The 13,268-nt window shown below is 36.9% G+C and overlaps 1 protein-coding gene across 2 annotated transcripts in view; it reads left to right on the top strand.

Annotated features, from left to right (window-relative positions):
* The first annotated feature begins 1,794 nt into the window (after positions 1-1,794).
* Positions 1,795-13,268, top strand: part of LOC102585073 (pre-mRNA-processing factor 39) — a 15,953-nt gene continuing 4,479 nt past the window's right edge. The window contains exons 1-11 of one of the 2 annotated variants that reach the window (XM_006355823.2): positions 1,795-1,987; positions 2,853-3,305; positions 3,810-3,913; positions 4,923-5,152; positions 5,773-5,940; positions 6,472-6,817; positions 7,304-7,447; positions 10,715-10,867; positions 10,959-11,075; positions 12,317-12,397; positions 12,483-12,632. In XM_006355823.2, coding sequence (XP_006355885.1) covers positions 2,867-3,305; positions 3,810-3,913; positions 4,923-5,152; positions 5,773-5,940; positions 6,472-6,817; positions 7,304-7,447; positions 10,715-10,867; positions 10,959-11,075; positions 12,317-12,397; positions 12,483-12,632 — 1,932 coding nt within the window. In that variant the 5' untranslated portion in view covers positions 1,795-1,987; positions 2,853-2,866. The remainder of the gene's footprint in view (positions 1,988-2,852; positions 3,306-3,809; positions 3,914-4,922; positions 5,153-5,772; positions 5,941-6,471; positions 6,818-7,303; positions 7,448-10,714; positions 10,868-10,958; positions 11,076-12,316; positions 12,398-12,482; positions 12,633-13,268) is intronic. The other variant, XM_006355824.2, reaches the window with a different exon arrangement.

The raw sequence follows: 13,268 nt of genomic DNA, 5'->3' as shown, positions 1-13,268 counted from the left end.
ACATTTACTCTTGGGAATACTTAGCTCCCATAAATCATTTTAAAGAAAGTGAACTCAGCTCTACTATTCCTCAAACTCAATGCTCAAGTCTAATAACAAGTTTAAAACAATTGTAAAAGACTTTTTGAAATGACTCGAAGAACTCTCAAGACTTGACTCTTAGTTCTACCTTGAATTTGAATTATGAATTCAAGGGTTATGATCTTATGTTATGGATGATCTCTCGATGTTTAGATGTAATTTATAGTGTAGAGATCAATTAGAAACTATACGTATGATTTGAGGGAACTCGTATGAAAAGAAGGACAAAATAGTAGGGGACCTGTCGACCCTAGCGCACTGAGTGGCGCAGGGCGCCAACCCTTGAACTACAGAAGCCGACTTGGGGCGCACTGAGTGGCACGGAGACCCACGACCCAAACTACATAAACTGACTTGGGGCACACTGAGTGGCGCGACGACCCCATCCCTTTTTCCCAAAAAAATTGACGAATTTTGTTACTCGTTTTCTGACCCTAATTTGCCTAGAATCGATTGATTTCTTCCCCAATCACTTAGATTCGAATACCCAACATTAGTATATGATAATCTACTCAAAACTATCCTCGAAACACTAACACTTATCTCAAGAACTTATCAAAACCTCAACAACCAAGATTTTGAAAGAAACTTCAATAAAACTCATCAAGGACTCAAATCTTTCAACTTCAAGAACGAAATTACACTGAAAATAACATGATTGACGCGTGGGTTAACGAGCCCAATGCTATGTGAACTCACATACCTCTTAGGGATCAAACCCTTAATGAAATCCGCAACAAAATTCAAGAATCTTGGCGAACGCCTTGAACTTTTCTCCTTTTCTCCTCTTCTTGAAATCCTCTCAAAACCCTAAGCGTATATTGATTTATGAAAACTGAACACAATCAGTTTAGACCCCAAATAAATTACTAAAAATGAATTAATCAGGTTGGGTAAGGAAAAGACCAAAATACTGCCCATATTTTCGGGTAACTTTCCTTAATTGGACAGCCTGACTTCAAACGGGGATTTCTCTCTCATACGAGCTCGAAAAATAGCAAACTCGGTTGCGTTGGAAAGAGGATTCCAAGACATTTCATTTGATATCTTATGGGCTACCTAATTCATCATGTACTGAAAGTTATGCTCGTTTGAAACAATGTATTTAAGTGTCTACTTAAGAATAATGTATGACTTTAGGGGACATTTTATGTATTTTCTCGCTCTAACTAGAGTTATCAGAGCAAAATGAAAAGATTCACTGACCAAGTTTTTTAAAATAAAAATATTTTGAAAATCACAATATATGTGCTTGTGGTTCAATTCCAAAAGATATGTTTCCTACACCCAATTATTGATATAAAAAAATGACACAAGCTAAGTTGATATCTTTACCAAATCAACATGATAAATTTATTGCAAAGAAATGAGCTAACAAGAATGAATATCCAATTTAACATGCATTGATTGTCAAAATATGATGCCATGAAATTAGCGATAAATTTTGTTATTTAACTACAAAATAACATCCCATTACTTGCTAATCTTCTACTCTAATCCACGACTTTCACATCCTGCTATCTATAAAACCCATGTCCTCGGTAAAGTGAAGCAAAGTTGTAAGACCAAAGAAATAACAAAAGAGTTTATTATCTTATAGTCAGATGTTAACGTGCGAGACACATTTATGATTTTGCGATAATCGTTGAAGAAATTAATTTTTAATCTTAGAATTGGGATTGAGTACGTAATTTACACTTCTCATTACGAAAAAGTGCAAATATCCCGGGTAAGTCACTCGCGCTCTATAGACAGACTACCGCATCATTTATTTGCCCTAATCCTTCTCTTTCCTCCATAGAACTGAAAAACCCCGAAACTCGTAGAGAAAACCTCTGCAGCTTTTCTCTAAAACGATACGAAGAAGCTTCTGCAAACTCTTCGTCGACCCCTCGCCGTCCGTCAGGTTAGTTCCTTTTTCCGGCTTCCCACCGTCACCTTCTACGTTGTCGGAAACAATAATGCTCACCTTTTTTTTGTATTCTTACTTGTTCTACGTATTCCAGCGGTAGGTTATCCGCTTTTAGTTCTTTATTTATCCGAAGTTTTAAGTTGGCTGGTAGGATTTGTACCCTAAACCGTAGTTCATTGGCTTGTATTTGCCAGGATTTTGTAAAGTTTTATACATTTTTCGAGGTTTAGAGTGTAGATTTGTGTTCTGATATTTGATATTCTGGCCTATATAGTCGGATTCAGGATTATAAGTAGTGGTGCTGCTACCGCTGGTTGCAATTGGTTCAATTTAATGGCGTATGTGGATATTTTCATTGCCAAGTTCCAACTGCGCAGTCATCTGTCTTTAAATTTCAGCTTGTTTGCCCTAATAGTAGGATAAGAAGGGGAAGTAACTTTTTGCTTTGACTAGGTTTATAATATAAATATTTCAGCTCTTTGTTGTCTTGCCCTCTGGTCTTTTTCTTTTTATTGGAAGTGACTTAGAGATGGTTGAAATTGTGCTGCAAGGAAGTTTCTCATAAGCAAACAATTAGCATATACTGATCAGATAGAGAATGTCTGATGGCCTTTACTGTGCACCTGATATTTAAGGTGACTTCATAAATATAGAAAGAAACAAGTAAAAGGAAGAGGAGAGTATATTACATTTTACTCAATACACTTTATGATATTATTATGTTCAATTAGTTATAGTACTCATTCTGTGATCTATTTATATGTATATATGATAGGGAACAAATGTGTATAACGTTAAATTTTCCTTAGTTTTTTTCTAATCTCAACTGCTGTACTAATCAGTTTCGCCTGTGATGTAGAAAGATTTCAAACTATGGGTGAAAGCGAAACTGTTGTAGCTCAAACCTCGTCAGTCACTGATTATATGTCTGCTGGTTATTCGTCAATAAATCCTGATGATGCTGGTGCCCACGCTTCTTCTGATGCTGGAAACGCTGGGGATCTGGCCACTTCATGTCCAAATGGCCCAGGGGAGTCAGCAGCTACTAATGTAGAAGCTGGAAACCCTTATACTACTGATGAAGTGTCTACCCAGCAAGAAGCTGCAATTGCTATGGCATATGACGCGAGCCAGGATCTTGCAGCTCTAGCAGATGCACCCGCAGGTTCATCCCAAGTTGCTGATTATGAATCTTCTGCAAATGGCAACACTGCTGAAGCAAGAGACATTGCAGCAGCTGGAATTGCTGAAAATGGGATTGCATCAGACGTTCATGGAAGTTCCAATATGCATCGGCCAGAAGATGGCTTAGGTATAATTTTTAACTGTTTGGTGTCCTTGTGTCGTTATCTGTTGCTATTCCTGCAATTATAAACTAATCAAGAACTTCATTAGATGTTAAGGGATGCTTGTCATCAATTTAATTAGTCACAAGAATCATAATACGAATACATGATGCTAATATAAATCTCTTTAGTAGACATATGGAGTAACTAGTTGATTTCCTATACAAAATCTGCATAAACAGAAAAGTTACGCTAGGATGCTACCATAGTTTGGCTCTATGCGAATGTCTTTAGTGGTTGGTAGTTGTTTGTTTTCCTCAGTAGTCTTTCACATTGTAACCAGCTGCTTTCCCCAGTCTATTTCCTTTTACTTCTTCCTGCAGCATGTTGTCTACTCCATCAATTTTGTTGTCTTTCTTAATCTTTCATCTTTTGTAAGTTTGAAATTTCCTTTTATTTTTGTCCCTTTGTCCTGAATGTTAATTGCATCAACAGGTAGTGTACTTACTAGCTATATTTTCTGTTAGCAGCTTTATCTCCTGAAGAGGAAAGATTATGGAGCATCGTTAGGACAAATTCTTTAGACTTCAATGCTTGGACTGCCCTTATTGAGGAGACGGAGAAGATGTCGGAGGTACTTTAACTGACCTTCTGTCAAGGGGATTTGTCATCTCAGCATTCTTCATTTTCTGGTCTTCGTTATTGTTTATTGAGAAAAGAGAGTTTCTTATCATTTATATTTCAATTTGCTTTGCTTACTGTCCAACTGGTAAGAAACTATCCAGAGAGGTACTGTCTTTTCTGATATTTTGCAAGAAATACACCCGACTTTCATGCTAGGGGGAAGGATAGCGTGTGGCACAAAATTTCTCAAGTACATATAATTTGGGGTACTATTCCTGGCAAATAGTTTCTAAGCTATAAATTAATTGCCTATGCAAATTATTGCAGAAGCCGTGCCACATAGCATTTTCTTGCCTTACCTTATATCTTTTTATGTTTTATAACTTTTCGTTAGCTAAGCTGAGTCTCCTGTTCTCAAAGAACAGGGCACTACGGTGATGGTGGTATTCTGTCTCTCTTCCCATCCATACCATGTGTTAATCTACTTGGGAATTTTTTTGGTGGTGTCCATGTCTTAAGCTAAAATTACCACTGTTCCAGGATTGTAATCAGTGACGCATACCAGCCAGAAGACACCATTTTTTCATTAGCAAGAGATTTAACAGTACAAGAATGGTGGTGGTGTTAATGCTCTTATCCGCGTTACTTTATGCACTTCCCTTTTTTGGGTCCCAGAAGATTTGATCCATTTTCCTTAATTAAAGAGCTTTTTATTTCCATGAAGTCAAACTAGTACACATTCATATAATTGATTTTAATATGGTATATCTTGGATGAGTTGCTTAACATTTAGCATGACTTAGTCATAGACTCATGGTTAAAGTCGGCTCGAATTTCTTAATCTTTACGCTAAGCAAACAAGCTCATATACAATGTGGAGTGTGTATTGTTCTTTTGTAAACAAATTTTCTATGGGTCAATTTTCTTGCTAAAATAAGCTTGTGGCTGTCGATATTGCATAACTTGTGGTTACAAATTTCCTCAATGCTGGATTTGTTTTGCATTGTGAAAATGTGTAGGGTAACATTTTGAAGATTCGGAAGGCTTATGATGCATTCTTGGCAGAATTTCCTCTGTGTTACGGTTATTGGAAGAAATTTGCAGATCATGAGGCTCGTCTTGGCTCTGGTGACAAAGTTGTGGAGGTCTATGAACGAGCTGTTCAAGGTGTGACATATTCGGTAGATATGTGGTTGCACTATTGTGTTTTTGCTATAAGCACTTATGGAGATCCTGACACCATTAGAAGGTAATGCCATTGCTGATTTGATTTGTTCTAGTTTTATATGGGAGATCATCAGCACAAGATGCTTATAAATTTTTTCTTTGTGCCAAACTATGTGATCTTTCAATGCCCTCTGACCTGATTTCAGCATGTCTGCAACAGCTCTTATTCATCTACATGGCGTAAGGTTTGTTTGGATTGCACTTCAGAATTGTATGACTGATGTGCAATCCACGTGATTCTATGGCCTGCTTAGTAGCCATATGAATTTTCTTCAGGATTCAATTCAATTTTATGGCCTTATTCTCCCCCTTCTATTTTACCTGTCCTAAGGGCTGTGTATAGTCCTGTAGTTCTCCATGATATTTTGCTGTTATTAACCGTCGCACTTGAGATGTATCAATAAACACATTGCTGCTGAGAAGATCTCGTCCAGTAAGGCTAAGATGCCCTCTCTCTGCACCTTCCATGGACATTGTAAGATTGTTTTGAGGAAGGTAAATGCAGCATATTTGTGGGAGTGTCTGCTCTTTGAGTGAATTAGTACTTTAGCTTGAACTCTCATGTACTGCATTTTCTAGAGCCCATGCAAAGGCATGCATGTGTTATTAATCTTATAGTACATTGTTCTGTTGGTTTGTTAGGTTATTTGAAAGAGGATTAGTGTATGTTGGGACAGACTACCTGTCCTTTCCACTTTGGGATAAGTACCTGGAGTATGAGTACACACAGCAGGCTTGGTCGAATGTTGCTGCTATCTACACACAGATATTGCAGAATCCAAATCAGCAGCTTGATCGCTATTTTGAAGGGTGATTATCTTCCTTGAAGCTTTATTTTGCATTTTCATATTCATTCAGGACTTCAGATTATCTCTGACAGTATCATTCTGCTTGCCTTGTGGAAAATACACCATTACTTATTTAATTATAAAGAAGCTTAATCCTTAGCAGTATCTTTCATTGGTTTTACTTGTTTAAGCATATTGCTTTTGAAAACTAATGTGTTCAAGTATGGCTATAAGTTTTAGTCTGTGTGAAGGCAATATTGTCACTTACTAGCAAGTGATTAATTATAGTATATTATGCTAACCTGGGCCTGCTCTTACCGTTTAGTGAGAAACTGTGGAGAATTGAAGTTCCATGCTAGTTTTTAAAAACCCACCTGTAGGAGCATCAATCCTAGCTAATTCAGCTGACGATCTTCAAATATATTTCAGACAAGTCAACATGTATTATTTGAGGGTTTAATTATATACAGTGTCAGTGTAGTGAATTTTTTTGTTGATACAAGAAAAGTAGTTGATGTAACACTGTTTCTTTCCTCTGTAATTCTATCTGCAGTTTCAAGGAGCTGGTGGCTAGTAGGCCTCTATCAGAGTTACGAACTCCTGAAGAAGCTGCAGCTGCAGCAGAAGCTGAGGATGAACAGATTGAGGGTGAGGTTAATCCTGGTTCTGAGCCTTCTAAACCTGTTAGTACAAGCTTAAAAGATGCCGAGGAGTTAGAGAAGTATATCTCCATTAGAGAAGAGATGTATAAGAAAGCTAAAGAGTTTGATTCTAAGATCATTGGTTTTGAAACATCTATAAGGAGGCCATATTTTCATGTGAGGCCTCTGAATGTCGCAGAGCTTGAAAATTGGCACAATTATCTTGACTTTATAGAAGGAGGAGATGACTTCAATAAGGTACTTGGGTTTGGTTATTTTGTGGATTTCAGTTTCTCTTTATTTATAGCTTTAGTTGCCTTGCTATACATTTATTTACAGTTAAAGTAGTATCTGCTGCCTCATTTGCTATATTGGCTAAATCATCGGATGAAGCATCTTTTTAAACGGGATATTGAACTTGGACTAACGCATGGGCCATCCATTTGCTTTCTATACGGCTAAGTACTTCAAACCCTCATTTGTGAGTCGACGTTCTGGGTTCATGATCTGTTGTATAGTGGAATATTTGTTTTGAATTTCCACTGTTATGCATGCAGGTGTGTTCTTATCTTCCTAACCATGTCAGGCTAGATAGGTCCCACCCTTTTGTATTAGAGGGCCCCTGTTCCACCAGCGGAGTACTCCTTGTGCATCATTCCTTAGTCCTTTCAGTTTTTTGTGGAATTTCTTTATTGTGGTAGAGTGTTAATCTGTATTAAGCCATTTGTTACTTGTGCAAGTTAGGTGGTCAAGCTGTATGAGAGATGTTTGATTGCGTGTGCCAATTATCCTGAATATTGGATTCGGTATGTTTCTTGTATGGAAACAAGTGGAAGTTTGGATCTTGCCGATAATGCCCTTGCTCGTGCCACTCAAGTCTTTGTCAAGGTAAAATCTTGGTCTCTTCCAACAAGATATGCTCTTTGCTTTTAGGGGGTCAGCTTCTGCATCATATGCTTGATAGTTTTTTTTTATTTTTGACAAATTATTTGTCTCTTTGCTTGTCTGGTTTAGCAGTTTAGTGGTTATTAACTGTTCATCTCAAAGTTTAGTAATTAAGAAAATTGTAAGATTTCTCTTCCCTCATCAACTGTCTTTTCTATTGATTGAAATCAGTAAATATCTTTTGAGAAGGTTAAATTTTTTATATATACAATGAGCACAAAGATCATGCCAAAAAACTTACAAGCAACCTCAATTCCTTTACATTACTGCTGGAAGCTGAGAATTGCCAACATTCTATCCACCATTGTGTTACATAAGTCTAGACCAAAAAGCCAAAAAGGAGATACATCTACATATCAAGATATGAATGTTCTCGTATTTGCTTTAAAAGCATCTTTACATTCTTTCCTTACATATCACCTCTCAAATGCAAGCTGGGATACAATCCCAGATTCTCCTCTTATGTTTCCCAATAACTTTTCTGTCCAACATTGATGAAGCTGCCTAACATATTGAAACCTGATATGTGAGCTACATTGTAACCATAAATGATGAACATCCTCCCCATTCTTTTCACAAAGTAGACGTCTCCTACAAAGGGGCATGCCTCCTCTGTAAAGACTGTTGAGTGAATACAGTTTCATGAGGAAGTGTCTAGCAAAAATGGGCTACCTTGTATGGTTCCCTAGTCTTCCAAATAATGGGATCAGTATTCCCCTCTTTGTTCTTTTTATAAAAGAAATATCTTGACATAGAAGGTTGAGCTCCGCGGAAAACCCAACGGTGGCTGTAGTATGGAGTGGCTGCAATGATGGACAGAAATAATCAATAGTTTTTCCATCTCATCAAGTAAATTGTTGATTCATGACAAAAAAAATGTGTACAAATTGTTGCCCCTTGGTGTTGCTTGGTTGCTAAGTTGCTCGGACTCGGGTGTGGGCTATGTTGCTCGGACTCGAGTGCAGGTATCTAAGACGGGTGCGAATCTGAGAGTTGGATTTGGCAAAATATAAATTTTAAGTTTTGGGGTTATGAATCCGAGTATGGATATGGGTGCGGAGATTCAACTAAAATATTCAATATTATAAAAATAGATTTATGAAGATATTCTAAATTTGAGAGATATTTGTAAAATTCAATTTGGAGTCAAATGTAACAATACTTATCCTAACCTATTATAAAGCTAAAAAAATTATGTGTAAATAATAATATTAAGATATGTTGTCCAAGTCATTAAGGGATTTTTACACTTCATAATAGTCCAACAAAGTCCACAACACTAATTATACAAAGATTAAGCCCATGAAATGTAAAATGTCATAAGAAGTGGTTAAGCCCAAATGTTTAGTTGCAACCCATAAGGGTAAACAAGACATTTAAAAAATCTCTGCAATACCCTAGTTTATATATCTTATTTCATCTTCCTCGCTAGTCGCCACTGTCTCTATGAGTACAGCAAGACCTCAACCCTAGCTCATTCATACTCTCTCTCTCTCTCTCTCTGCAAAGATGCCGCCGAAGTTTGATCCATCTTAGGTCGTCTCTCTCTCTCTGCCAAAATGCCACCAAATTTCGATTCGTTTCAGGTCGTCAAGCTTTTTGGAATTCTCAATTTCCCCCCAAATTTGTTCTTGACTCTGGTCAAAGTATCCGAATGGCATTGACCGAATCTGACACACACCCCGCACCTGCACCAGTGTCGTGTCGAGACGGATTCGACAACCAAAATGAAGAGTCCGCGCAACATAGTTGGATTTGGCAAATTTTAATTTCAAGATTCAGGGGTATGAATCCGAGTATGATATGGGTGCAGGGATTCAGTTAAAAATATACAATATTTTTTGTATAGTTATGAAGATATTCTAATTTGAGAGATATGTTGTGATAAGCTTACATGTAATAATTAAAACTATTTAAAAGAATATGTAAAGATTACGATCAAAGAATAAACAATTTAATAAAAGGGATAATTATGTTCAATTAGTCATTTGAAAGTATAAATTAATTATCAAAATTGATATGCTACTAATTAATTTAAAAAAAATTATAACTCCTTTTATAAGAAAGAAATAGTCATAAATAGGACTTTAATATTTACTGTCAGTTTGACAATTTAAGAAATAAAAGCCTTAATACAATAAAGATGGTACAATTCATAATTAGAGTCCTGTTCGTTTCTTTGTTCTTTTTCAAGAAATTATCTTTCTGCCGGTCCTCTGTTTTGGCCTAAACATGAAGCAAACCCTACGAAAAAGTGCAATCATATCTCATGACTTTAGAAGCTTGTCGCTGATCTGAAGACATCGCCGGCAAAGTTCCTCTTGGTGACTGCGACTTCTGTTGGCTATTCTCTATCAACTTCGTCGGAGAAAATGTCGTCAACTTTCAGCGGTGATGAAACTGCTCTCTTCTTTCCCAAATTTGTTCTCGATCCCACACCTGTGCCCACATCAGTGTCACGTCAAGATGGGTTCGGCTGCAAAAACAAAGAGTCCGCGCAACATAGCTTGGTTGTCTGTTATCTTTTAATTTTAGCATAGAGATTACTTGTCAATATATTTTCTGGATCGGGTTGGAAATTGCTCCATCTGAATAATCTGAAATGAGCAGCTCATAATGCTAATGCTGCAGTGTTTCACTGGTCATCTGCTAATAAGCTTGCTTGCATGTCTGTCATCCTGTAGTCTCAGCATTGACATTGCTCTTTAGTAGATTTCTTAGCATTGAGAAGGTCTGGATTCAATTTAATGTGCTGGTTATTCTAGTTTACCAATGAGGTCGTAGGCAATGCCCTCAATTGGATTTTCTTTCAATGCCAGTACTGGGATTAATGGAGATAAGTTAAATTAGTGGAAGAGCTATTTTATTATAATTCTTGTTGTCCTTCGACAAATTTACATTTCTCTTGCAAAGTAGGTTTTTGAAGTGTTGAAGTAGTGAATTCAAGTAGTCGTTGTTGATGAATTCCTTTTGGTTTCTAATATTTTTTTCACTCATGCTATATGTGATCCTCAAGGATTATAATAGGCTGGTTTTATGTGCCAAGAGTTTGAACTGGAAAGGGTGGAAACAAGTTGCTTTAGTTTCTAATGTCCATGAAGTATTGTAGGAAATTAAATTCTGTGTGTACTGCGTAGAGCTGTTCCCTTGAGTGTTGCCCCTCAAACCTACTATATTTTATTATCAAACTCATTTGTCTATCTTTAACAGAGGCAACCAGAGATTCACCTCTTTGCTGCTCAATTGCGGGAGCAACGTGGCGATATTCCTGGTGCTCAAGCTGCATATCAACTTGTGCACGCTGAAATATCACCTGGGCTTGTAGAAGCAATAATCAAGCATGCAAACATGGAACGCCGACTTGTAAGTTTGTTTGGTCACGTACTATGGTTTCAGGACCAGCTTTGATCTTTGTTGACTTATCCGATGTATCGTTTTCTTGGTTTTTTTGAAGGGGAATCTTGATGATGCCTGTACCATATACGAACAAGCTATTGCCATTGAAAAAGGGAAGGAACACTCACAGAGTCTGCCATTATTGTTTGCACAGTACTCTCGGTTTTTGTACTTGGTAAAGTTCTTTTTGTCTTGTGTTTCCAGTTTTTATATTTTTGACTCAATTAATTGGTTACTGCCGTTTCCATCTTGTTGTAATGTACCCCTTCCCAATTGTGGCAAACAGTTACAGATATTGCTTTCTTTCAGATGTTTGTGGAAATTGGTATTAATATTTTTGTTTACCAATGTGCCTCTTTTTTGTTTCTTTAGTGGGTGGGAGCACGTGTCTTTATCAAATCATATCCTCTCCGTTTCAATTTGTTCGTCTTACTTTCCTTTTTAGTTGTTTGAAAGAATGTCTCTTTCTGAATTTGGCAACACTTTAATTCCAACATCCCACAAGATTAAGGCTTTTGGTACATTATACATATCTTTAGTTTAAGACTATAAGATTTACAAGTCTTATTTACTTTCTTAAACTCCGTGCCCAGTCAAATTAACGCACATAAATTGAAATGGAGGTAGTATCAGAAATATGTATGTATTTTCTGCTCATTGCAGCATATGAATGTGGACATTCCCTGTGCACTTTGTAGCAGGTGGCTGCCCCTCCTGTGGCCCTGTATATAACCATATGGAACGCTGTTAGTTGAATTGGATGATATATGAAACTTCTACCTTGGAATGTTGCATTCATCGTATCTAGTTGTGGATATATGAGATTCCTGTTCCTTAAAATTGCAGCATATGTTTCCAGAAATATGGAACTCCTGGTCCTTTCTTGAAATTTAGAAGTTATGGGTCAATATTTTCTTGTTCGTTTTCTCAATACTGTTATCCTAATTGACCAGTTCTCTCCCTGTTTAGTATAATATCTAAATGCATTTCCTTATTTTGTTTAGTTTAATCTCCAAATGGACTTCCCTATTCTACTTTTCATTTTACTAAAGATATCTGTTTTGTGGAAGTGCATCAACATAATTTATGGTGCAATACCAACCTATAATAGTGAGACAGTTATGACCATAACTTGTCGCAATAATCTACTTATCAATTGATTCTCAATCATTTTAGTGATTTGTTCACTTTTACACACTCTACACTGCCCTTGTGGAAGGCTTTCCAGTAGAAAAGAAATCAGAATTAGTGTAAGTGCATGGAGAGTCATTAAGGGCGTTTCCTTGATACCCTGTATTAGTGAGTGGTGATATTGCGGAAAATATTCTTCTCTCTTCAATGTTCCTCATGAGTAAAATCATTTAAAATTTATGTATTTGTCCTCCTTTGGCTCACTGTCACATTTTCTGTTGGAAGGTTTCTGGGAAGGTGGAAAAAGCTAGGGAAATTCTTGATCAAGCAGTTGAGAATGTCCAGCTGTCAAAACCACTTCTGGAGGTTTGTCTGTCTTTCTCATCCAAGGGCATAAACTGTGGAGGAATTGGTGTTTCTTATTGATATGCTCTTTTCATGTAATATGCAGGCACTAATCCATTTAGAATCCATTCAGTCACTCCCAAAGAGAGTAGATTTGTTGGATTCATTGGTTGATAAGTTCTTAGTTCCATCTACTGAGAACCCTAACGTTGCAAGTGTTGATGAAAGAGAGGAGTTATCAAGCATTTTCATGGAGGTACAAACTGTTACATTTGGGTACTTGACTGTTCTTTGGGTCTGTGATGCACTCTTAATGTTAAGAACAAATATGCATTGTGTTGTTCTCATGGGAACCTGGAGTTATTTAAACTTCTGATCATGGCCAAATATTCTTGGAAATGCATTCAGTTAAATATTTCATGTGCTGGACTAACTGGTAACACACCCTTGAACTAGTATTCCTGTTGGATGTTTGCCTGGGCTACAATATGGTTTATGCCTTTAGATACTTTTCCAAGTTTGCAATATTGTGTAAAAATGGAGTTAAAATTGTCATACAAATTTTGTTTTTAGAAAGGGACACTGTTGTCGGACCTCCCAAAAAGTAGGAGGCCACTATCTTTGTGATGTACGAAGTAAATACATATCAAGTTCAGCAGGGAGTTTGTGTACCATGTTGCATTGATGTTCAAAATATCACATGGTTTAAATTTGAATCATATGTATGTACTTGTTTTCTTGAGCGTTGCTAGTTGTGGTTGAATTAATGATTGTTTCAATGAACAGACTACAGTATCATATGGTGGTTTAAATCAAATCGTATGATGGTTAAATTTGAATCATATTGGGATGTCTTGGTGATGCAATGGGGGGGGGGGGGCTGGGGGGATAT

This window comes from Solanum tuberosum, unplaced genomic scaffold (assembly GCF_000226075.1).
Source record: "Solanum tuberosum cultivar DM 1-3 516 R44 unplaced genomic scaffold, SolTub_3.0 scf00207, whole genome shotgun sequence".
In the NCBI taxonomy this organism is placed as follows: Eukaryota; Viridiplantae; Streptophyta; class Magnoliopsida; order Solanales; family Solanaceae; genus Solanum; species Solanum tuberosum.
Note: the sequence above shows the minus strand (reverse complement) of the source record. Positions and strands in the feature narration are given on the sequence as shown.